General features: G+C 41.4%; 1 protein-coding gene across 1 annotated transcript in view; it reads left to right on the forward strand.

Annotated features, from left to right (window-relative positions):
• Positions 1-26,187, forward strand: part of CALCR (calcitonin receptor) — a gene marked incomplete at its 3' end in the record, with an annotated part of 66,451 nt that overhangs the window by 10,050 nt on the left and 30,214 nt on the right. The window contains exons 3-6 of the mRNA XM_084260435.1: positions 3,153-3,263; positions 11,273-11,385; positions 14,335-14,426; positions 20,956-21,082. Of these exons, the coding sequence (XP_084116561.1) occupies positions 3,153-3,263; positions 11,273-11,385; positions 14,335-14,426; positions 20,956-21,082 (443 nt within the window). The remainder of the gene's footprint in view (positions 1-3,152; positions 3,264-11,272; positions 11,386-14,334; positions 14,427-20,955; positions 21,083-26,187) is intronic.

Consider the following 26,187-nt stretch of genomic DNA (forward strand, 5'->3'; position numbering starts at 1 on the left):
CTCTGCCACAAAGATTTAACTGGTCTCCTTAAAGCTCAAAGAATAATTAGATGTTAAGATACTCGGGTCTTGATGCAGAAATGTTTTGGAGTGAATATTGAGATTCCCATGGCTTCAAATGAGCTTTCATTCAGGGCAATAATGAGAAAAACCCAGATGTATTTAAACAGGGTTATGACATAGAAAGCATTGTGTTTCAAAAGTAAATAAACCTTGAGCTGCTGGGGCTTGAGGGAGGAAAAAGCTTACTGTCTGCTCAGATTACTGTTTCAGCCTCCAGCTCTAGTCACATGTCATTTTTTCAGCCATTGATATTTCTACTGGATTCACCTTTCTTTCTCACCTTTGTTCGCATGGCATGAGCCGGGTAGTGTCCTGGTAATACGTTCTCAAGGGCAACGTTATCCCAGGAGAGCAGTGGCAGACCCAGCACAGCAGTTCTGCATTCCTTCAACTGGCAGCTAGATTTAAGAGATGTCATTGGGGACTGTTATGCTCGTGCCAACATGCACTTAATTCTTTTATCATCAAGAATGAAGGTAATGGGTGACTAAGGAATGATGCCAACACTACTGAAGTTGTGTTTTCAACTGAATGACGGGATCCTCACTAGCCCTCCAACATCTATACTTCATAAAGGGTTGAAAGTGAACAAGGGTCTAAGTTTCTTGACTGTAAATGTGACAGAGAGGATGGGTTCAAATGGGAAATTCCCTTAATGCAAAGCACAACTGTAGGGGTGTCTGCTGAGAGGAAGAACCCAACACATGAGCTGAAGGGGTATATAATGGTCATGCATTTTCAGCACAAACCCTTGTGGAGTTTGCAGTGAAGCCCAGGGTTTGGTACAACTATACAGAGCCAGAGAGATGTGTCTAGTTTCTCCCTGGCATCTCTGAAGTTCCTGATGTGGCTCATTTGTAGACTGGAACAACAATAGTTTAAATCCTTGATAATCCTCAGTCTCAAAGCTGATGACAGTGAGCTGAAGAGAACCGCATAGTGTCTCACACTCAGGGACCAGAGAGATGATATGATACAGGTGAGCTGTGGCAGTGTTACAAGTGGCCATGTGTCAGCAGAGACAAAATAATGGACCATGACACATTCTTATCTTGCCCATTTCAAGGTAGAATTGATTACCATAAATCCCAAGTAGTGTTAAAATGCAGAGCTCAGGCACATTGAGCTCCCTAGGGGACAGCACAGCATTCCCACACTCCCTGTCCATCCAAAAATGTTTTTAGCTGGTGATACAACAATATGGTGTTGAACTCCTGTTTTATCACTTACACTGTTTTATTTCTTGCAACACTTAAAAAACCTTATATACCTATGTATGTGTAGACATATATGTATTTATGGATATATGTGTGCATACCTGTTGCTTACCTTGAAAGACACATTCCATAAAGTGTAGATCCACATCAGTAATTTTTTTTCTTTATCAGTTGAGGCAAAGATTTAAAGCTAGAAATTCCTACCAACCCCATTCTGCAGTCTCTTTCAGATATAAACACAAGTTGCAAACATTTTCTACTCTTCTTTTTCTCTGATATTACAAAATTATTCCTAAAAGTCTTTCAGATACGTCTTAAAGCTAAAGAAGAACATGAGAATGCCTGAAGAAAAGACAACAAACTGCTGATGTGATGGTTGTTTAATTAAGTGAACAAATAGCATTAGCCTATTTCATTTGACAATGGAAAAATGTGGGCAAAAAATCTTAGCTAATGAAGAAAAACTGTTCATAAAAATAATTTTTTTTTGCTATATATATATGGAAAAGTTAATTTGGAAAGATTTATGCTTTCAATTTTTAATCCACAAATATTTTGATTTAAAAACTGTTACTGATGCAAATTTGAACAATTCAGCTACCCTTTTACAGCTTTCTTGCTTCCTAGGGAAAGCTTATCTGTGGATAATTTCAAAAGCACCAGAAGTAATTAGCTGCCAATATTTTATTAACTTTCAATGGTTATTACGTACCTCCCATATGACTCTTTCAAAAACAACCTACATGGTCATAGCAGTAATTCTGAAAGGGACCAGAGCAAAAAAAGGCAAGGTGTGTCTTCCCACTGAATGTCCCTTTAATCTGATTGTCTTGATGATAAACACATTGTCCCCAACACAAACTGATTTGAAATTAAATCTAATGAAGAATTATAGGGTTCTTTTTTTTTAATATGTTACTAGAATAAATCCACAATAAGCCAGGAAATTGTGTTACAGCAAGTAGTCTATAGTGTGACTTCAGAGGACCAGAGTATGTAACATCTCTGTAAAAGGGGAATTGAGAATGAGCTGCATTCTGCCCCCCTAGTACGGCCATCATTTCTGGGGTTGGGAGAAGCCCTTGTAGAGAATCATAGAATCATAGAATGGTCTGGGTTGGAAGGGACCCCAAGGTTCATAGAGCTCCAACCCCCCTGCCACAGGTGGGGACAACAACCTCCAGGCCTGGATCTACACAAGGCTGCCCAGGGCCCCATCCAACCTGGCCTTGAACACCTCCAGGGATGGGGAATCTACTACTTCTCACACAGCGTCAACAGTGCTGCCTTCCCAAAAGGGTGTGATGAGGACAAGGTCACAGCATGGTGACCCAGACAGCATTGACAGGCAGAGTTCGCACCTTGTGTGCAGCCGTGCACCTTGCTTCACTGGGTCCGTAGTTATCTGAATGATCTCAAGTTGAGCAACAGCCTTACAGGGACCTATCCTGGCAAACTTTCATACTTGCTGAACAGCAGAAGGTGAAATGAAAATTGGGTGTCTGTAAGGTCTTCAGGTAACTGAGCCCTCCCCCCCTCCTTTGCCCTAGTGTACATGTTTAGAGCCAAGGATAGGAGGATCAAGAAGAAGAATTTTAGGATTAGACCCTACATTCAAAGTTCAGTTCAATAGCCCTAAAATTTTACTTTCTAGTAAGATTAACACCACTAACACCAGGTCAGTAAAACCACATACCTTGTGGTACCTGAATGCCACTCAAAGTGTAGCAATAACAAGGGGGACACACACACGGCACAACTTAAAAAAGAAAACGTGATTGTCTGCAGATGGGAATATTGCTTGGGAAGCCAGAGCAGGTTCAGGAGTGACTGTGTGCTAAATTAACTACTGCATTCCTCTTAAATATCCAGGTTTGTTCTGCAACCGAACCTGGGATGGCTGGTTGTGCTGGGATGACACACCTGCTGGAAGAATCACTGCTCAGAATTGTCCAGATTATTTTCCAGACTTTGATCCAACTGGTACGGTATTTCTTTCTATCATCTTGTCTGTTGAAGGAAATCTTCCAAACATTTGTGCCATTGATTGGAAGCATGTATGCAGTAATATTTTTGCATCATTGTGAAATCTCAGGGAGTTTGGCTGAAATTAAAATATATCAAGCTTTTGGGTTGTCTATATTTAATGTTTTTGTAAATATAATCCATGGGTTTATGGAACCTAGTTTATGAAAATACTAACTACTTAGTTATAATATCAAAACATTTTAAAAGCCTCGTTCTAAGGTTTTATAATGAAGAGAAAATGTTTATATGCATGAAATATGGATCAGCATGTTCCTCATTTAGTTTTTAATTGGAAAATACTATTTAATGGAAGAAGATGACCAGAAATATTGTTCTTTAAGTCTCCAAGTTTCAATTGTTCATTGAAGTCTTAATGCAAATACTTGCAGCCCTGCAGACTAATGAATAATGAATTAATTACCCAGTACCGTTAGCTACAACTGTTGGTTCTATTGAGCTTGTTGCCTATTTAGAAACAGAGGAGTTACTGCACTGGATCAGACCCAGCCTGCATTTTGCTGAATCCCACTTGCAGTAGCAGCCAGATCAATCATTATTTCTGTTCTTTAGAAATCAAACTGTTCACAATTAGAGAATTTACCCAGCAAGCTGGAAACTTCCAGTGTCAACCCCAGTCTGAAAGGATTCAAACCTGCATCCTGGCTTAGGTGGAGCAGCTTTCCCTTTTCCAGTGGAAGTAGGCAGATTGAAGGATCTGTGTGCCTGGGAAGTGAGTTCACATGGCAGTGTGACTGTCCACCCCTTCTGGGAATACCTTGAGACCCACCCCACAAATGTCCACAGCAGTTTACATCCCGGAGATTACAGAAGAGCATTTTAAAAGAGTTGGCCAAACTTGGTTCAGTCCCCAGATAGAGAGCTTGAGGCACCAGATCCTGAGGTTGCCTTTTCTTACACCCATGTCAGAGGTGCCTCTTGGATGGGGTCTGTACCTTCCTCTGGCAACAGCCCCTTTGATGAATAGGACAATTTATTCCAAGGCTTCTTCTTTCCTTGCTTCCATGGTTTTCATAGAAAAAAAGTGGTCCTGTCAGTCCTGGTTTATGTATACGCTGTTCAGCCTATATGTGCACAGTGGCGCTGGGCAGTCCCATGATCACAGAAGTGTCCCTGTGACTTGAGGTCCTCATCTCTCAGTGCAGGGAGGTGATCACAGAGCCACTCTCCTGCAAGTCCCAAGACGCCCATTCCCAGCTTTTCTGCTTGCCCGTTTGTCTCCAGTGATTTGTTATGAACTAATCGCTCCATTACAACAGCACACTTCAAAGTAACACTTGAAGCCATCCGTGGAGAAGCACCTCATTCCACTCACTAATGCTGATCAATGCCAAAGTCTGTGACTCGTACAACTGATTGTAAATGGCTCCTTAATGTACAGATGCATGCTGCAGAGTCTGGCCCGCACCCTGTGTCCCCTGCGGCTACTTTTCTGCCGTGCTTTAAAACTTGCAGATTTGGGAATTTTTTAGTATTCTTGTTCTGTGCACAGAGCCACAAGGGGAAGAGCCTCCTCCAGTAATTAATTTCCTACTGCTGTCTCTGCTGTCCTGTTTAGAAACAATACCTGTGATCTCCTGGACTCAGTGTTTTCCCCTGGCACATCTCTCTCCTCCTCATCAGCACCTCTGTCGGCTTCGTTGCCTGCATCCACTTGTCAACACTGTTTCCATGGCTCAGCAGAGACACAGTGTCTGTGTTATCACAGGTTGAGCCAGAGCTCTTTCCTAGAGTAGCTGTTGAGTTGCCCAGAATGTATTGCAGCTGTGGCATCAAACCAGTGGGTAGCCAACCTTTGCTTTACAGGCAGCTGATTGTCACACCAGGACTTAACAAAGTTGGAAGGAGATATGAAATCATGGGCATAACTAGAAGTCTTCCAGCTGATGATGGAAGTGACTGCTGCTTAGAGGTGGTCAAAAGCACTGGTTCAGCAGTCCTGAGAAATCTGTCAGGGTCTGGGTCCCAGTTCATTATTTCTCATAGTAATTTATCTAGTTAAATGAAATGCAGCTAGATTTTTCTGCTGAGAAACAGAAAATTCATCCTAAAGAACAACAATTTTACAAGATGAAAACTGCAGTGCCTCTCAGATTTTTTTCCTGTTAGGTCTCTGTGGTACCAAACATGTCAGCATATATTTCAGGCATGCAAGTAACCCTATGGACTTCTGAAACAAGCATTTTCTGCTGTGCTGCTTTGGGCTGCACTGAGATCTGCAGAACCACTGTGTAATAGCTTGATGATGTTACTTTTTATTACCTCATTGATGCTAAGTTACTTTCATTTGGGGTCATGTATATCTGAGTCTCGGAATAAAATGATGTTGTACAGCCTCTTTCTGTCCTTTGATACTTAGGTCATTTGTAACTGGAAAAGGGAAATGCTAGCTGGCAGCGCAGGATCAGATCCTCCCCACATCTGCACCTGTGGGTGCTGTATGCAGCTCTCTTTGAACCCCCAATGACATTCAGCATTGAAATCAAGAAGACCATGGTACAGTATGTTAGAAAGCAAATAAAGTGAAATTGTGTTCTGGAGAAAAGGCCCCAGAAAGAAAATGATTGAAAACACAATTAGTGCTCCATTCATTTCATGTCTGACAACTTCACAACTAACTGCCAGATGTAATCCCACTTATTTCATTGAACCTACATCAGCTCTTACTAGGTAGAAATCTGTGTTCTGAACAAAGGGACCAGTGTGGCAATCTAGTCTGTTCAGTTAGCTAGGGCATCTCACATTTCTTTCCCTACCTGAGGAAGCTCTATCCTGTGAAGGGAAATCAGTATCTTAAAGCTAACAAACAGCTTTAAGATACTCAATGTGCTGTGACAACTTTGTCCTTTTCGAAAAACAACTGTTTCCTCTTGTAGCAATCTCTTTCTCACAATGACCATTGTATGCAATGTGATAATGCATAAAATCAAATCAATTTGTCTGGAAAACACACCAAGACCTACTGCTTTAATGCCAAGAGCAGGAAATTCATTGTCTCACCCACTCCTGCCTGTGAAACTCTGAGCAGGGCTGTTTTACACTCCCCTATTCAGGCAACATGAACAGTATCTCTTGAATTGTATTTTACATTCATATTTTATCCAGGTTAATCATTGGTGTAATCCCTTTGAAATTGTTTTGGGACACGCAAAAATTGCTAGGAATTGAACTTGATAGGAATGTAGTATGTAGTTCATGCTGGTAATATTCTGGTGAATAAAATAAAGGGAAATATACTGTGAATGTACTTGCCTTCTAGATTTACTAGGGCAGCAGGAGAGGCACAGCATTGCCCTGGCTGTGCACTGACTGTTGGGTCTGTGACAGGGACTGTTCTGTTACCCACGTTGCTCTCCCCACATGGTGCGTTTGGTCAGGATTCCTCTGGTGTGCTCCCATAGCAGTGCAGCTAAATGTGTGAGTCACTGTGGTGGCCATGGCTTTCCATTTCCCTTTCACTCCCTTTTGCTCTCTGGTGTAGAGCGGAGGTTATGAGCAGTAGCCAGCCCAGCAGGGAGCAAGCGTGGCCCAACTTTGTGATCCAAGACTGCATTTAGCAAAACTCCTCTCAGTTTACCAGCTTGTTGGGTTTCTGTCTTTGGTTCCTCTTCATATGGCTCCAAGCAAAATGTTTCTAGAAATGTAATTTCAAAATAGATCTGTATTTATCCATAAGCAATTAACTCAGCTGATGATCAATGTGTTGCTACCTCTCACAACGGAGCAACATGGAAGCCCAGCCTTGCCTTCTTGCTCTGACACTGACCAGAGCAAGAGGTCCCCTTGCTCTGGATTGTGGATCGTGGCAGCGGAAGGGGCAGAGGAACTGTGGTATTTGTGTTCTCTGCAGCTCTCTTGTGTTGGACTGCAGGCTCTGAATTGCTTTGTCTTTCTTAGAGAATAGAGAAATAAGGATAAATGCTCCATGCAGGAGAAGGGAGAGCAGCTTCAATAGCCCTTCAGACCCTTGTGGTGGTATCAGCTATGACATCTGTGCCCATAAGGGACTGAATTTGATGGACATGGCACAGCCTTCTCACAGCTGGCAACATGCACCAAGTGTTCAGCTGGGTAGGTTGCCAAGCTGACAAGAGCAGTCATTACAAATGAGTAAACACAGCCCAGAGAGAGAGAGACCTTCTGGATCGCAGCAGCAGCTCCTTCTACACCCTCCACACTACCCCACCTCTTGGTAGGCAGGGAGGCCACTTCCTTCCCAACCATGGTCTCCCCTCTTGTGTATCCAGCCCATGATGTGCTCCTTCCCACCCAGCACTGTACCTCGGCAGGGCAACATGCCTGCACTCACAGAGGCAACAGAGCAGCATCCTCATTGGGCAGGAGTCTCTGGGACCTGTAACAGCCTGAGCAGTGCAGGGAGAGCTGTGCCTCAGGGACCCCTTCTCAGGCTGCCACAAAATGCAAAATTCCTTATACTGGCTAAAAAAGCCAGCTGTGGATTTCTTATTTTCCTGTCTTGAAATGGTATCATTTAGACAGTGATAAATAAAACAAATCTGAACTCTGTCCAGCTGCTTCTTTCTTCCCCGCCATTCTGTGTACTTCTGTCCTGTTTCTTATCAAGCTTGGCAGCTGTATTTGAAAAATCAATTCTTATCCCCACAGAGCACAATATGACTCTATTATAGAGATTCCAGTTCTGCTGACTGAGGCATTCTGATGACAGCAATAATTCTTCACGTATTAGGATACTGGAATGAACTTTTCTAGGGTGTCTATTGTATTAAATTAGATGATTTTTTTCAGTTTTGAAAAATTTTCTTCTAGAATATTTTACTGAGGATGTAAGTAAATCAAATGTGCTACATCAGCTCATCCCTCATCTGCAAAACTAAGCACTACAAAGGTCTATCCAAACAATGGCAAAGCATCCAATGTCTGGTATGTGCTGAGCATGCACTGCAACAGAGGAAACCTTCTTTCTACTTCCAGCTTATAACTCAACAGTAAATAAAAAAAAAAGTGCTGATTCTTTTAACATGTACTGGCTACAGAGTTGGTGCAATTGTAAAAAACCTGATCGATAGAGCTATCATGTTTTCCAGAGTTATTAAGATATCTGTTACATATAAATGACTGAGTTGTTTTTGTAAAAATACGATTCATAACAGCAGTATTGGTAGCATAAACAATGCCACATGCAAAACTATTACTGCTGGTTGATCTTTTCCGGCACTTCACTGCTCCCCTGAAACTGTCCTTGTGGATGAAATTTCTCTCATCCATTTTTCCCAGACAGCTCATCAAGCGTCTGCCTTTCTAAGCAGGCTACAGAGAACCTGCACAACTGCCGATGAATTGCATAACTTAAGGTTGCTAAAGTCTGCTGAGTTGAATCCCATTTAATATTACTGTTCTTCCACTTTGAATAGTGGATGCCCAAGCAGTGCCCTATCCCAGCTTATAGGGTGCAGACAGAAACTAAAAAATTAGTTTGTCCATAGTGTGTGATTTATCTTAAGCTCACACTTCCATTCTGCCTTGCTAGAATTGCTTTATCCATCCTTACACACCGTGTACTTTTTCGGTTTACTGGATTCTTCTACTCAGCATAAAAACAAACATGTGCCACATTCATACTCCCACACCTGCTACTGTGCCACTGTATAATAACTTCCAGTAGAACAGTGGTTGGGTTACAGGCTCCCAGCTTCATTTCTATATAAAATCATAGGTTTAGAAGAAATATTTGCCCTGTTTGAGTCACTGGGGTTAACACCAGTCCTATATTCTGAGAAAGTCACAGCAAGAGATCCATGGGCCATGGCTGCTTCCAAACCAGGATCTTCTGTGCCTGGCATCAAGTAAAAGTGTGAGGCAACAGGTTTGTCTCTAGCTTACAGAGGCCACATTAAACTTCGGCAGAGTGCCTACCTAGACACTAGAGTCAGAGATGATAGATGATATGCCATTATACTCTATAACATATTAACAAAAGCATGCACTTTGCAGAGTGCATGGGATAGCAGGTATGATGTTTGTACGCTGTGTACTGTGGTAGCGTAACCATTAATCTTTTATCTGTGACTGAAAACTCTTTCCAGCTTTAGATAATATCTGGCAATGAGTGCAATGGGAACATTGCTACACAGGCAGTCTGAGATTATCTCCGAGCTGTGGTGATGGAAGGCTGAGATAACGTGTACCGTTCCTCTTGGTGTTGTTGATGCACGTATTGATTTTCAATAAGTCCCCCAAAACAATGATTTGAAACTTGCAGTAATTTCAAAAGCATGCTGTGTTCTGGAGGGTTGTCTTTTCTCTTTTTTATTTTTTTTTCTTTTCTTTTTGGCGATGGCACTATGTAAAGTATATTTCTAGTTAGAGGAAGATGGCTTAGTCTGTGCAATCCTTACCTTGCCAGGATGATTGATTGCTTTCCTTAGGGTATATGGAAGGAATAGGAATCTTCCAAATTAATAGAATCATTAATCACCAGAGCTGATTAAGAAAAATAAATGCAAATGTTGAACACAAAAAATGAAAATGTGAGTATTCAAATAGTGGTAAGAGTATATTGATTGGAAATGCTGACAATCTATGTATAAAGCAAATAAAATTATAAAGCTAGAATAGGCAAAGGGAAGTCAAGATAGAATTTTTAGACTACCTAAAATGTCATTCTTGAAATACTGTGTTTATCATTAATACACAGCTGTGTCACTACCTAAGAAAACATCAAGTAGTTTTCAGTTTCTGATCTTATCCTGCCTTTGTTACTCAGGCAAATTTTCCAGTGACTCCTATGTGCCTAATGCTTGAGGGAAGGCCAAAGGAACTAGTCCAGAACTTGACAGGTGATTAGGAGTGTCTGCGCTGCTGTGACCAGGGTTTCCTAGGCAGACGTGTGCGTGTGGCTGGGAGGACACAGGCACAGCACACATCTGTGGCTCCAGGCATCCCTCAGAGCCATACAGTACTGAAGCCCCAACTGCCCCCTGCCACCAGTAACAGGACATGTGCAAAGGAGAATGGACCTGGAGAGCGATCCATACAGCAGGCCTTTCGGGAAGGATGCCAGAGCCACCCGCGGCACAGAAACTGGCACTGGAGACACCGGAGACATGAGGGGGCCAAACACACATCAGATTATTTAAACAGAGAACTCTGCAGCAATTTAAATTAAACTGGACACTTGGAACGTGCGCCAAAATGTTTGTGAGGCTGCTTCTCCTAGTGCCTGCACGCTTTGCAGCCTCGGTGGAAAGTCAGCAGTGCTCCTGCTCACCCCTGGCAGGATTTAGCTGGCACAGAGGCTGGGCAGGGCTCTGCATAAGCACATGGCTGCCGTTGGGGCTGTCACCATCGCTAGCACCCAGGCTCTTGTTCATATACAGATTGCTGCCCTTTCTCTACACAGTATTTTTAACTGTTTCCCTCGATGCGTGAAACTCTGCTGCAAGATTCAGACAGCTAGTGCCTGTGCATGGACCCCAGCATGTCCTAGCAAGCGTTGGACTTGAAAAAAAGATTTCCATGCTAGCCAGTGGGGACATCTATTTTCCAACATCAATGTTGCAGGTTGGGAAGAGAATTGACACTATGCAAACACTGCGTCGTTTGCCTGCCGGCACACACTTCTGCCAGGGCCTAATGGTACTTTCCCTTCCATAAACAGCTTTCAACGGCCTTTCTAAGTGAATTATCATATAAATAATAGCACCTGAATGAAGGCTGGATAAATATACGTTACTGCAATCATTCAAGACAAAGGGAGACAGATAAATGACAAGTATACTGTCAGATTAAAAAAACCCAAACCCCTAAACCAAAAAAGGCAAATGTATATTAATTGCACATATTGAAAATACTTCAGATTTCGTTAAACACCCATTTGATTTCCAAACACAGAAATTCTTGCTTATGGATTTTTAACTGTGTAGTTTGCATATGCTAAAATAACTATTGTTGCATTTTATCACCAGAGAGGGCTTCAAAATATTGTGATGAAACTGGAAACTGGTTCCGCCATCCTGAGAGCAACCGAACTTGGTCCAACTATACCCTCTGCAACTCTTTCACCTCTGAAAAACTGAAGGTATGCTGTAGTTAAAAAGGCAGTGATTGTTTGGGAATGGTTTGAGGCTAGCAGTAAGACATATATGAGAGAAGTCAGAACAGTCCTCATCTTTTAGTTTTATTTATTGCACAAGAGTTTAATGGCATCGTCCTCGTGATTTTAGCTTATTAAAATTGTTTGATGAGTGCTCAGACCTAAATACAGGTTTACTACAGGGTGGATAACTTAGTAGCAATTCATGTTACCAGTTCTGCAGCATTTTTCAAATGCTTTTTTTAATTCCTATCATTTTCCCTGATTGTCCAACAATTCTAAAATGATCTTTTAGAGTTTCAATTTTGCTTTCTGTAGCAATCAGCTTCCAAGGTGTTCATGTCTTCTCTGCAGGACTAGAAATATTAATGTAAGTTCAAATTATTTTTCTCAAGCAAAGAATATCACCCCCTACTCAATCCCTTGGAAAAGAAATATTTATGAAGGAACCACTAATCCAGAAAACCCAACAAGCCTGAACACTTTTTTAACAGTTTGACTGAACTCATTGAGACTATTTTCAATATTGAATTAAGCACTCATATGAATATTTCCAAAAACAACTTGCTAAGCTGAAAGAGGAGAACTAAATATAAAAGCACCAGGAGAAAGAAACAAAGAAAAAGAAATTTGAGAAAAGCTTAAAAGAATTAAGTTAGGGAAACTCATGAAAATAAACACATTTCTCAAATGTGAGTGGAGCTCCAGGAAAATCTGATTACAGATTTGTGACAGAATAATTTGTGACTATTTGGAATCTCTGAAGGAAAAAAGTCAAAAAGTTATTTGATTTGGGGTTTGTTTTGGAGAATCTTTTTTTATGCAGCCAAAAAGCTCTATGTGGTTATATTTAGCAATGATCCAGCCTAAAGGACCTTGGAAAAGTCTACTGGACTAGGCAGGAGGTGAATTCTAAAAGGTTTTGCAGCATGAGGAACCATCATAGTAAAATGGGGCTCACCTATGTGACAAAAGGAGAATAATAGTAACAGTCTGAGCTCACAGAGGCATTAAATGGAAGCACTGTAAAAATATAATTTTTCCAGATGTTGGCCCATGTAGGGAGGCAAAAAATGTAGTTCTGTTACCTATTATTCATGCCTTCCAGAAGAACAATTTTGAACATCACTCAAGAAAAGTGCAGCTAGAACACAAAGGAAAATTATACGCACATCGAGATTCTTCTGAAACAAAAAAATGATGGAAAATGCAGAAAGAATCTATCTTTACAGAAATGCCAAGTTAGACTATGACCTTTTATCCAAGTCTTCAAAACCAGGAGCATGTTTCATTTGTACAATATTTCCATGTATCTACAGATAATATAATTGACTGAGTAGGAGGTATTCCTACTAGAGAATTCTCTTTCCTCAAGTGAGGAATTCTAAGGGGACAAAAATGAGCATTTAACTGTTTCTTTTACAAGTTTTCTAAGCTCAGGATAACAAAATATGCAGAAACTAAAATTTTGGTGAGTCACGATGTTAGAAGTCCTGTAAGTCAGAAGGAACATGACAGATTAACAGTTCAAGGAGTGCCGAAATTAATAAAATAGTTCATTATTTGAAGTTAACTGGAAATAACAACGTGCTATACTTTTGAGAGAGATCATTTTTTAAAAAAAGTATTGCATCCTGTTCTTAAAAATGTGATGGTAGACCATAGGCTGGTATTAGTCAAAGTGAAAACCTAATTATCTGTTTCTGCATACTGACTTCACAGCACTGTAACCATCTAGTTGCCCAGTATCAAGGTTCACACTGGTGTGAACCAGAATTTTTCGCAGGGTGTCTTGTTCTGCTGTGGTAGGAGTTAAGGATAATTTTCACCCCATCTGCTTCTTCCATGACTCTGTAGACCTTAATCATAAGTTCTTTCTGACTTCTCCTATCCAAAGGGTAGAATCCCAAAATTTGTACCCACTTGCCATAACATAGCTACTCTACCTCAGTTACTTTAGTTGCCTTCTTTGCACCTTTCCTACTTCTGCTGTGTCCATAAACTGAGGAGAGGAGAAATTCATATACATTTAAGATGTACAATGTAAATTTTGAACAGAGGCACAACAATGTTCTACCCTCAGAGGCACAACAATGTTCTACCCTCAGTGCCTTTACTGATGATATTCAACACTGTGTTGATTTTTTGGCTATTACACACTAAGTCAGTGGTTCAGAGAATAGGCCAAAATCTCCTTCATAAGTTTGATTTCCAGTTCTGAGTTCAGCATTGTGTATGCAGGGTTTATATCATTTGTCCCTAGTTGTATAATCTCATTTTTTCCTGTATTTAAAGCTCATATGACATCTTCTTGTACCCTCAGTTATATGAGGCCCTTCTAGAGTCCCTCACTACTATCTGTAAGACCTAACTGTGACCTGAAAACTTACAGATTTTTCTGCATCATGTCACTGATGACTGTGTTGAACAAAAAGCCAGCCCAAATACCAGTCCCAAAGGCACCTAACCACTCACTCATCTTCAAAAGTGACCATTAAGCTTTTGCTCCCTGTTGTTTAAACTGCTTTCAAACCATAAAAGCTCCCTCCCAGTGCTTCAGCAACTTCTTTTCTTTAATAATTTTTTTGTGTGTGTGGAAATTTGTGATGGACTTTTTGAAAATCTGAATGTGTTATGTCTGCTGAGCAGTCCTGGAGCCCAGGGAAGTTAGTGATGCATAGTGTGAGCCAGGATCTTGCCAGTTACTTCAGTGCAGCAGAAGCAGATCAACTTACGTAAGAAACACTTATCTCATCTTTAGACCATGAGTCATGCTATTTGATTACTGATATTAAAAGTATATTGAAAAAGAACATCTGAAAGAAAAGAAATGCAAAATGGAAGGTTGCCTTTGTAGATTCTTCCTCAATGAGAAAGAAAACCTGAGTGTCTACAAATAGTTCATGTTTGTCTTTTCTTTTTGTTAAATTGCAGATGGCGTTCATACTTTATTATATGGCAATTGTTGGCCATGCTTTGTCTATAGCATCCCTGTTGATTTCCTTGGGAATTTTCTTCTATTTCAAGTAAGTGTTTCTTACAGACACTCTTCTTTCCCTGAGGGATCTCAAGTAGTAACCAAAGAAAAGTTTGACAGGAGACATGGCAGTGAGAAACAGCTCCTTTTTTATATGATCCTGGTAAAAAAGTCTCAGCACGGGGCTTCTCACCAATGGGACATCTCCCAGTGGTGTGTAATCAAGATCATGCTGTTAGGCTTAGTAAGACTGGTGTAAAAGTGCAGCCCATAGAGAAGTGGTGTAACTGGGGATAAAGTAAGGACTTCCATTTACCAGTTGCCTATTGTTCCTTGAAGGGCATGTACAACCCTTGGCAGATGCAGTGGCTTGGAGCCCCTGTCTCCTGAAGGACAGGAGAGCAGGAGACATTCCATGCTGAAGGACTGAGCAATTGACTTGAGTAGGTGATACAGGATTCAGCACTGCCACTAGTGCAAAGCTTATCTTCATCATTAAAAGGCAAAACAGTGATGTGCTGTATTAGAACCTCAAAGGAGGTGAAACAGGTATTTATTGAAAGCAGCTAGTGTGTGGCAACTTAACTAGAGCGTTTAAATTTTGTCCTTTACTGAACCTGTCTGCATGCCGTTTATTATAATGTGTTTTTAGTGAAGAAGCAGAGGGAGCTCAAATTTGCCATTAGACATATAGTCAGAGCTTCAGTCACAATCAGTAATGAAGGGCTGCCTGAGAACAGCCTTTGGTTTTCAGCTCAGGGAAATGGTAAGCACTAGAATACATCAAAGGCACTAGGGAAAATATTAAAGAATAAACCCTAGACAAGATCCTGAGCTATTGCATGTCCAGAGCTATGATGACTTGCATAAGCTATAGTCTTCTAGCTCTTAAACAGGCTTTTAAAGGTATTTACTTTCATAACATTCCTATGAAATGCAAGGTTCCAAGATACTCAGAAATCATGGTTGCAATGTCCATTCACAGATATTTTGATGAAACAGAAGGATAAATCCAGTATAATGACCCAAATAGGATGTTACCTTACTGATTTCAGCAAAAGCGCATCTATTACCTGTAATAAGGTAGCCAGACCATCAGTTCATGACCAGAGATAGGGAAATGCTCACCATCAGTAGCGTATATCTGGAGACAAATGCAAGGTAATCCAGCAAGCCAGGTAAGATTGAAGCCCCTGATGAGGATCCAAAATACATTTTTTCGGTTATGATCATCCTCACAGAAAGATAAATTCTTTTATGTATTTACCAGTTTATTTCAGCAGCTCAAAGACATTTACAATCCAGAAGTGTAGAATACTTCTAGGAATTAATTGTTGATCCAGTGGACAGATAAAGAGCATAACTTTTGTATGCAGCTCAGAATTTATAATTTTTTTTAAATCTAGTTGATGTTTCTGGAAAAATAAACTCTTAAACTTTTTTTCAAATCTTAGTGACCAAAATAGTAACTAAGGATTCTAAGATTCTAAATTAAATTCTTCCCATTCATGCCAAATAATGAATTACATATGCCTTGTTTTCAAAACGATCAGGATTCATTCTCTGTAGAAACCTTAATTTTCCAAAGCAGTTTTTCACACTGAAATTTCCAAGTATGAAACGACCAAGTCTGGTAATTTTTTTCATTCCTTTATCTTGCAGTCTCAACTTAAAACAAAGGGTATTTCTGGAAACATTCAGCTGTTCTTTTTTATCACCTGTAAGGCCAAGGAATCATAATGAAATGCAGCCAGTTCATTTTCTATCATGACCATCTAGTCCTATACATTTACCGTGACTCTCTTAGTACAGAGTTTTTATGCATCTATACTAACTGACATTTAAGTGCCTTGGAATTGGTAGATTTAATGTTCTGCAGCATAGGTGAAAAACTTCAATTCAATGGGACAAACTTTACATGCTGTGTCATGAGATATCGTCAAGTTTGTTATCTGAATTTCTGAGATGTGATTTTTTTGTTCATAAATACACACATGAAGATTGGTAGACTCCATCAGTACACAGCAAACACAAAATTCCAGTTTACACATGCATAGTAATTGCAAAAATTGGGGGATAAAAACAGCCCCTTGCTGAACTCCCACCCTTAGTGCACAAGGGATAGTTTACTTGCTCTAAAAATCTGCAGTGAAATGTGCTCCACAAAACCCCAGGTACCTTATGCCAGTGCATAAACCAGTTCTAGCATCAGAGTCCCTGTATTATTTAATCTGAATCTTACATGAGGCATGTGGTGCTTTGAACCTGGCTGGAGGCCAGACACCCACCAAAGCTCACTCCCCTTTTCAGCTGGACAAAGGAGAAAATGCATATTGAGATGCTTAGAAGTTGAGATAAGGACAGGGAGAGATTATATTGCAATTAGTGTCATGGGCAAAACAGACTCAACACATAATAAAGGAAAGTCTCTTATTTCACTACACACATACACATACAGTGAGACCAGTCAGATAATGAGAAGTGCATCCAGATCTTAAAGCACCTCTCTCCAACCCTCCATTTTTAGCAGACTTCACTTCAGTCATGATTTTGCTGCCTTCTTGCCCCCCACTGTGGCATGGGGAAGGGCAGGGACTGGGGCTTTCAGTCAGTTCCTCACAAGTTGTTTTCCTTCTTAGATGGAAGAGAAGGGGCAGGGGGGTGGAGGGGGTGCATTCCTCACACCCTTCCTGTAGCAGCATGGGGTCCCACCCACAGGAGACAGTCCTCCATGAACTTCCCCAATGTGAGTTCTTTCCCACAGGGCTTCAGCTCTTCACCAGCTGCCCCAGCATGGGTCGCTGCTATGGGGTGCAGGCAAAAATCATAGAATGTCTTTCAGCATCTCAGGTCCAGACTGCTCCAGCCTGGTCACCCAATGAGGCACAAGCAACCCAAGCAAATCTGCTCTTGCCCGGGTCTCTCTCACTCACTCATCTCAGCATCATCTCTCTCTCTCGATGGGCTTCAAGTGCTGGCAGAGGTTTGCTCCAACACGGGTCACGGAGTCTTCCATATGTTTCTACCTGCTCCAGTGTGGGGCCTCTCCACAGGCTGCAGGTGGGGTCTCTGTTCCCTGTCCTTTTACATGGACTGCGGGGGAACACCAGCTCCATCATGGGTTTCTCCATGGGCTGCAGCGGCATCTTTCTCTCCGGCATCTGGGGCACGCCCCCCCCCCCCGCTCCCCACCTTCTTCACTAACCTTGATATCTGCACAGTTTCTTACATCTCACTCCCTTCTCTGGTGGCAAAAAGCAGCTGTTTGCTTTTTTCTTTTAAGTGTTATTCCCAGAGGCGCTTTGACCATCGCTGATGGGCTCAGCCTTGGTCAACCACAACTCCATCCTTGAGCCTAGCTGGTGTTTACTCTGTTGGGCCTAGGGGAAGCTTCTAGCTGCTGCTTGCAGAAGCCACCCCTGCAGTCGTGTTCCCTCCTCCCCCCACCCTGCCTCTCCCCCAGAACCAGCCATGCAAAACTACATCTTCCCATATATGCAAAGGCAAAGAGCACAGAAGCGCAGCCATAGTGATGCACTGAGAAAACTGAGGAGGGCACACAATTTAATCTGATTTGGAATCCTATACCCAGGCTTCAGAGTTCATTTGGGACAGCAAAGTCAAGGTCTGGTTAAATTTGCTACCTAAAATTGACCGAGAAGGTGGTACTTCTTGCAGTGCACGATGCAGGATCAGGCTGTCTGACTCATTCTTATCTCTGAGTCATGGGCAACACACGATCCTGACCTGTCCCAGGCCATGCTGACAGATTCATCTTTGCAGCAACCTCCTAGACAGTAACACACCTCCTCCTCTTTTTCCTCCTCCTTCCCCTTCCATGACTAATCCATGGCACACAGGTCACAGGAAGAAGTAAAGAAAAGAATTAAAAACAAAGTGCTGCAAAATGAGAGGACAAAGAGGAAACCACACTACGATGATAAGAAAATGAGAATAAAGCTCTAAGGGAGCAGGGTTCATGTTACCTTCGTTTGTTTTCTATCATCTGGCTGTGACAGCAGTAGATTATTTGACCTTCAATAGAAGGCAAGCTGTCAATCAGACACTCAATCAGATATCATGAGATGTTTTGGGGGCTGTATAATAGCCTTTGGCTGTAGAGGCAGCCACAAGCAACTTGTGAGGTTTCTGTTTCCCCCATATAAGAAGTCTTTCTTGGCAGAGATTTATTTTCCTTTCAGTTTTGGGTGTGAAGATTCATAATGATCTGGCATCGCACATGCTGCTGTACTTTTGGCAGGGAGTCTTGACTCAGTACTGACAAGCATCACTAAGCAATACTAACTCATAACAGGAGACAGAGTATTCACAAAGTGCTGTCTAACAGTTACATGCTGTAACATTGTTGGAATGTTTTTTTATAATTTCAAACTGAGACCCTATTATCTTACATGATAAAACACACACAAAAAAAGAGGAAACATGGCTCCAAATCTCTTCCAATTGAGTTCCTAAAACAAAGACATTTGTATACAGAAAGACAGATGGGGAGTACAGTAAGTCTATATTTGCCAGAATAATAGATGGTGTGTTGTGAATGCACCTGCAGTCTAATTATTCCAAGGCATTTAAAGGGAATTGAAGAAGGATAATGGGTAGAAGCATAATTTGTGGAAATTTGTTGGGAGTTTTCCCTGGGGTAAAGGAGAGTATAGTAGAAAGAATGAAAAGAATTTGAAAACTGAACAGGTGGGAAGGAAGTGGAAAATAACTGGCTGGGGGTGAAAATCGGTATCCTTGATAATCATCAATGATAGAAGAAATGACAGATTCACATGGCAGATCTATGAAGAAAATAATGCTAAAAGCTCCTTGACTAGATATCCTAGAGGAGTTGAGATAGGAATTCAAATATAATGGTGACTCTGAGTAGATAGAAGGACCTGTCTCTGCCAAAGGAAATGTAGAAGACATACAATAAACAGGGAACACTGCAGAGCCACATGAAATGTAGGAGCCTCTGAAATTCTGATATACAATTGATGAGGCATAGTGACACTGAAAACTCACAAGTGAAACCCAAGTTTTTGACCTGGATACCTGACTTAGTGATGCCTTTGTGCATACTGGATGATGAAGCAGAATAGGGAGTGTACAGAAAGATGGTTGGGGGGATGACAAGGAGCCTTGAAAGACACCATCAAGGAATTATTAAGGAATCAGGAACAGGGACAGGAAGAGAGCTAAAAGAGGTCAGAGATGGAGAAGATTATAGATGATTGTCAAAACTAGCAGAGTGTGTCGGTGTGTGGTAGAGTCTCAAGAAAGGTGGGGTCAGTAGTGTAGGCAAAGTGTAGTGATGCAGAATGAGGAGAAAGGAAGTATCAGGACTAGATAAATACCACCAGAGCACAGGAGCAGAAAGGGAACATTAGACTGGATATGTGATGGGGCAAATATAGGTGGAATAAACATCATAACTTTAAAAAATGTAAGGACAGAGGTGTAAAGAGAAAAAAAAAAGGTATTAGGAGAACTAAGAATATGTGGCTGGTGACCAAGGAGCTAAAAAAGGAAAAATAAATAAGCAAGAAAAATTAACAGAAAAGGGTTCATCTTGTTAGATTAGCTCTCTGTTTTTAAACAAAATGCTTTCTATGTGAACTTCCACATGCAGAGCATCAGAAAGCCACAGCCTGTGCTCCGTTGCTGACTGCAGTGATACTTGCTCTTCTCAGCTCTTTTTACCTACAGGTTTTGCCTGCTTGGTCTCAGTGATCACTGACACCACAGCATTATCTAACAACAGCCCTTCTGCAATCACCTCCTGCCAACTCTGGGCTGTGCTTTGGGGCATGGACCCCTGTGGGAACATTGTTCTCCACAAGAAGGGTAGCCAGGGATATGGCAGGAGGATTTGGGTATGAATTAGAAAGATGTTTCAGGTCTGAAACTGCATTCATTATTTGGTTGCACAAGAATTCTGTGAACATCCCTTGTGAAATTCAGTTACCCACAATCACAGAAATCCTACTGGCCCCCAAATCAGTAATTCAGAAAAGATTAGTGCTTCTTCTAAGCAGGAAAACAACCTCTTCTGGTTTGGGATCTCAGCTGGAGTTAGAAACATGCAGAACAGCAGCTCAAATCCCCCTGTAATTTAAGGGGATTTCTGCCCAATGTTCCCATCCTGTCTCACCACTAATTCCTAAACTAGCAAATCATTTTCATCTGCATATTTGAGAAATGGTGTCTCCAGGGAACAGTTACTTATTAAGCGGTATTCCTGATGTTCCTTACTTGTTTCATGCACATCTAAATTCTCAGAGTTCTGCTTCACCGCTTCATACCTCGATTACCGTGAAATAAAGACAGGCATCAAGGGCTGAGAATGCAGCCGGATGGCTCTTTACAACATGGTCTAAAAAGCATGTGGTACTAAACAGGTGTAAAAACAAAATCCAAAGTTTGCCAGGGGTTGTGGCTGCAATGCAAGGCATGTATTTTCCGATTATGCTTTGCCAAAAGGCATTCTTGAGAGACTTGCCAGAAAGAGCTTGTTAAAGTGACATCAGAAGAAAAATACTAATTTACGACGTGTCCTACATATTTTTCAGGAGCCTCAGCTGTCAAAGGATAACACTGCATAAGAATTTGTTTTTTTCTTACGTGCTGAACTCCGTGTTTACAATTGCCCACCTCATTGCTGTTGTGCCTAACCCAGGCCTTGTAAAAAGGGATCCTGTAAGTACTGCATGACTCCTCTCCATCTTAACACCCAGTTAAAATCACTGCAGCCACGCCAAAAGCAGACATTCCCATTCAACAGTTAATCATGGCCATCTGGTAAAGCATGCATGGAAGGTGCAGATTCTGAGAATTTCACTCAACCCTGCTCAGATCTTCCACCAAGCAATAAAAATCTTTGAATTTGGTACAGGAGGGAGAAGCCTCGGGCTTGCTCCTGCCATCCTGTCTATACAAATGTGTGGCACATCGCCACCTCTCTCAGCACAAACTACTTGACTTTTCCCAACAAAGCCCCCAAAGGGACAGATGCCTTTAGTGGCCACCTGTCCTATCACAGAGACACATGCTGGGGAAGGAAGGGATGAAGAGGGGTATGGTTTTTTTCAAAATCCCTCCAAAAGATCTGTTTGCTGCGTTATTTTTTTTTCTGGGAAGTGGGAAATAAAAGCAATAGCTTGCTTTACTGCTTTTAGATAGTGATACAAATTGTATCAGCCTCTCAGCTGATAACTATGTATGACAGACCTCAGGCACCCAGTTTTGATCTTGCTCTCTAACAGAGCAATCACATTGTGCTCACTGTTGTTACAGCAGCCCCGCTGATGTGAAATCAATGCAGGCCTGGGAATCTCTCAAGTTATGTCACAACACTGATCAGTTTGTCTTCTAAGATCATTCAATTACAATTCAAACATTTATCTGCTTCTAATTTTATAAAAGCAATTAAACGTTATCACCTGATATTATCTGATCACATGTGTGTCTCTCAAATGCATGCTGGTTAAGTAAGCTAATTAAAGCTTACTGGTTAAGTAAGCTAATTAAAGCAGGAAACATATAGACTAAAAAAACCATCACCAGTTCCAGGGACCATCTGGAGATTAGGAAATAGAAGAGCAGAAGAATTATTAAGAAATGACACATTCTGTTTCTCCTTATCGCATAGCATTATATGTACATAGCCTGTGCAAGAGATACAATGAAAGTACACTTGATATTTGGAGATAAAGAGCTAGCAGATGATATCAGGCACCTAAATCGAAGTAAGATCGTTACTTCAGGGTTAAGAATGATACTTCCTGACAGCAGAAGTGAATTATCTGAAGTGCTTTAAACTAAAAGCTGAGGAGCAGCAAGGACTCTTATGGTCTAAGATTTCATTAAAAATCGCTATATAGTGCCTTTGGGCTGGATTCTCATTTGGAGTGAAATCTTGACCCCAGTGAAGTCAACAGCAGAGCTCTCGGAGGCTTCAGTAGAGCCACGTGGCCATAGGGCAGGTATCAGCATGCTGAGCCTCACCCAATAAAAACCCCAATCTCCATTGCTATGGCAACAGACACTACAGAAATGACATAAGGGGTTACCTTTGAAGGCCATGGAGCCCCAGAGTGATGCAGAGGTTCATGTATGCAGTCAACTTTCAGTTCTCCAGACAGAATATAAAGAGGACCCTTAGTGCTGAAAACTTGGGCCCAGAAGACATGGGGTCTTCCATTTTTGTTCTGCAGCCAAGTACGTGATGAAGGTACACTCACTGCTGGATCTTGCCTCACTTTGTAGGTTTCCCTTCCTTCAAAAGAAATCAGGAAAAAAAGAGATGATGTCTTCTGCTAATATGTTCAAAGCCTCCCAACATTACTAGAAAGTGTATTTTTCTATATCCCTATGGCACCTTCTGGTTTAAGTCCATTTTAAGCTTACGGCTTCTGACTTCCTGTAGTTTGCTGCATTTATCCACTTTGGTCCTGTGCAACTTCTGAGCTGAACAGGCTCATCTGCATGTTGCTCCTACTTCTGATATATACAAAAATACTGAGGTGCTGAAGGAATTTTGCAGATACCCCTTATGTAATGGCCATCTACAGAGATGAAGCTGGTGGTATTTATTCTGCAAAATAACAAATGTGTTTCCACCCCAATAGCTTCAGCTTTTTTTTTTCCTGCCTAAAGTTTCACAATAGATTTTAAGTATGCAACGCCATGGGGAAAATACATTTGATGAATACATATTTATGAGAATATCAACAAATCCATGTAATTTTGAAAGAAGAAAGAAAGTTCTGTTAAATAACAAAGAGAAAAGTCGGGAGGAACAAGAGAGGAAATTCATTTCTAACACCAGGACACCCACATTTTCCCTGTATCCAGAAAAAAAGATGTGAGAAGATGCAAAGCATCATTTACATGAGGAGAGAATACACTGCATCCTTACTTGCAGACAGTTTGCTGCACAGAGTTAAACCCTTTGATGCTCATTCTGCTCATGTAAAATGGTAAGTCAAGCCACATTTTGATCTTAATTTTCTTTATTACCTCATTTTTGTCCCGCTTTCTGGTTTTGTTTCTTAATATTTTCTCTTTCAGATTTACCTGGATCTGAAATGATGGAAGAGCAAGATGTGAGCCTAGCTGGCTGTACAAGAAGCAAAGAAGCAATGAAAAAGATTCAGTGACACTTGAACAAAAATAGACATGGCACATCTGTGAACATTTATTCACATATATTGAAAAATGTTGTATGACCTATTTTTTTGCATAATGTATCTAAAGTAGTAACTGCATAAATTACACTGTTACTGGAGTGGATTTTATAGAAAGGTATTTCTGTCACCTTCTGACCCACAGAAGAATAGTGATCTGTGAACAGCACATTATTTTCTCCATTAAAAACTTGGGAAATATCAATAAAAATCTTGCTGACTAATTTTTTAATATAGTCTTGTGCATCAGATCTGTATTTTTCATTTTTTGTGTTCCACAGGACTAGTAATTTTAACACTCAGCACTGATTTGAGTAAAGGAAGATACAGCTAGTGCCTGAAGGTTTAGCTCTGCTAATGAGAAACTGAATAATTGATTAGCTCTGTTGGCACCAGTATAAATATGTTTGTAGATAGGACTAGGTTTGATCACAAATCAGTAATGGCTCAGTAATTAGAACCTCTTCCAGAAAAGCTTTAACAGGTCTTACTGTATTTTTATAACTTTCCTGTTCTATTGGAAATATCTGTTCTCTTCTTTTTCCAAGCTGTTCTGTAGCCTCTTCACCTTCCATGTAGTAGTTTCACCCTTGCTTCTTCCATTGTATTGTGTGAAAGTTTTGATTTCCATTGCAGTTTTGTAGAGCTCACAGCCAGAGCCAGTACTCCACTGGCAGCTCCTGGGAGCCCAGTGTGGTGTGTCATGCCTGGCCATGGTATATCTTAGAGTAAGGACCCAGCAGCCATTCAGGCAAGCTCCAATCTCACTGCCAAGTCCCAACTCCCTGCCAAAAAGCTTATTTTTGCCATAATATGTAAATAATCTGTACCCCCTCTTACACAGGTACAGCAGCACAGCTGGTAAGGGAGAACTCAAAGCAATCCGTGTTTTATTACAAGCACCATGATCTCATTTCCTCAGCAAGGACAGGTTGGCTGTGGGCTGGGCTGAGCCTGGCACAGTCCTTTCCACTAGCAGTGTCTGCAGCTCAGATCTTGTGGAGATGTATCTTGGACACAGGGTGTCTGAAGTCTGTTCTAGCCCCCTTCTGTGGATGTAGATAAATTTTAAAGATCCTGAAGCTAGTTCACCACTCTAGCTGATGGTGCAACATGCACTCAGTGTCTGACAGGACTGGCAGCACATGGTCCCTTCCCCTTCCCAAGCATTTTGCAAAAGTTGCTGTCACTGTGGGCATGAGGTGGGTGACAAAAGGACACTTGGTTTATCTGTACTGCCCCAAACCCATCTCCTGTCAGGAAGCAAGCCTTCAGGAGAAACCACTAAGCTTCTTTCCACTCTGCATTATTAGTGACACCCAGATGAAGTGAGGAGGAGAGCACAAAAGCTGATGTCCACTAGCATTAATTTTTAAAGCAGGCCATAGTAGTAGTAATATTAAAAAAATCTAGTATGTTCATGGACACCAGAACACTATAAATACTCTGGCCATGAACTAATTCAAGAGAAACCCATGACAACTCAAGTACATTAGATTTTCCTCCTTAGCACAGTAAAACAGTAGAAATAAAACATTGACCTGTACAGGAAGATGAGGAGTGTGTAAAGGGTAGTTAGTATGATACTGGTAACTTCCCCTGTTCTCGGAGGAATAGAGAGAGGGATCAAGAGCCAAGAAAGCAAAGGACATTCACAGCATTTTGGAAAGTGTTAATTTTAGGACTTTTTACCATATAAACATTACTTCTTGTTGCTTTCAGTTCCTTCTGATGTAAGCTGGCAGAGCCTGGGGGTTTTCAAAACATATTTTTCTCAAATGAGATGTTCATAGCTGATACCAGTAAAGATAAATGGCAAAAATGCTGCTGCATGTGACTTGTGTTTGTGTCAGTAGTCCCAGCGGTCCCCACGGTGCAGCCCCCACTGGAAGCAGCAAAGGTGGAGCTCCACAAAGGAGAAGGGCGCTTTCATCCTCTGAGTTGTTTCATGTATTATGCTTGGGGTAGAGCTTCTGGAGGCTCACTTCTTGTTAAATTAATTTGATTCTTTGTTAATGTAACTATTTACAGAGCTTTACTGTCAGTCTCAAAGCATCTCCAAGGTCTTTCATCTTAGTATCTCTGTTCCTCCATCCTGCTTCCACAAGGTTACTTACAGGGGCCTCTGCAACCAGTTTAACCCCAAAGAAATGTCTCAAAGGTATTCTACTGTATCATCTAGGTGCAAAAATAATGAAAGACCAAACTTCTAACAGAGAGGACAGTCCCTCCTACTGCCATTGCGTTTCTCTGTCAGCAGAATTGCACTTCTCGGGGTATAATTCCTTGCTTCCTAACAGCATTTGCTGTCTAGATTCTCCCTCCCCAGGCCTGTCCAGCATCACTAGCCTGCGGGGACAAGGAAGATGGAGCAGTACTGTGCAGGATGCACAGGGACGGTATCTCCTCCAGCTCTGGCACCCAGGCACAGCCAGCATGGGATCACTGATAATGTCCTGTGAGCAAAGGGCAGTGTGACCTTCCTTGGAGGCAGGGAATGACTGTGATTTTGGTTCAGGTTCATGTTCGGTTCAGGAACCTTCAAGAGGATGAGTTAGTTTTATGCTGCTGAATCCCTTGCAAGTGAAATTTCTGCCAGCAGTAAGCTCATGGGCA

This window comes from Gallinula chloropus, assembly GCF_964237585.1.
Source record: "Gallinula chloropus genome assembly, chromosome: 2".
Taxonomy (NCBI): Eukaryota; Metazoa; Chordata; class Aves; order Gruiformes; family Rallidae; genus Gallinula; species Gallinula chloropus.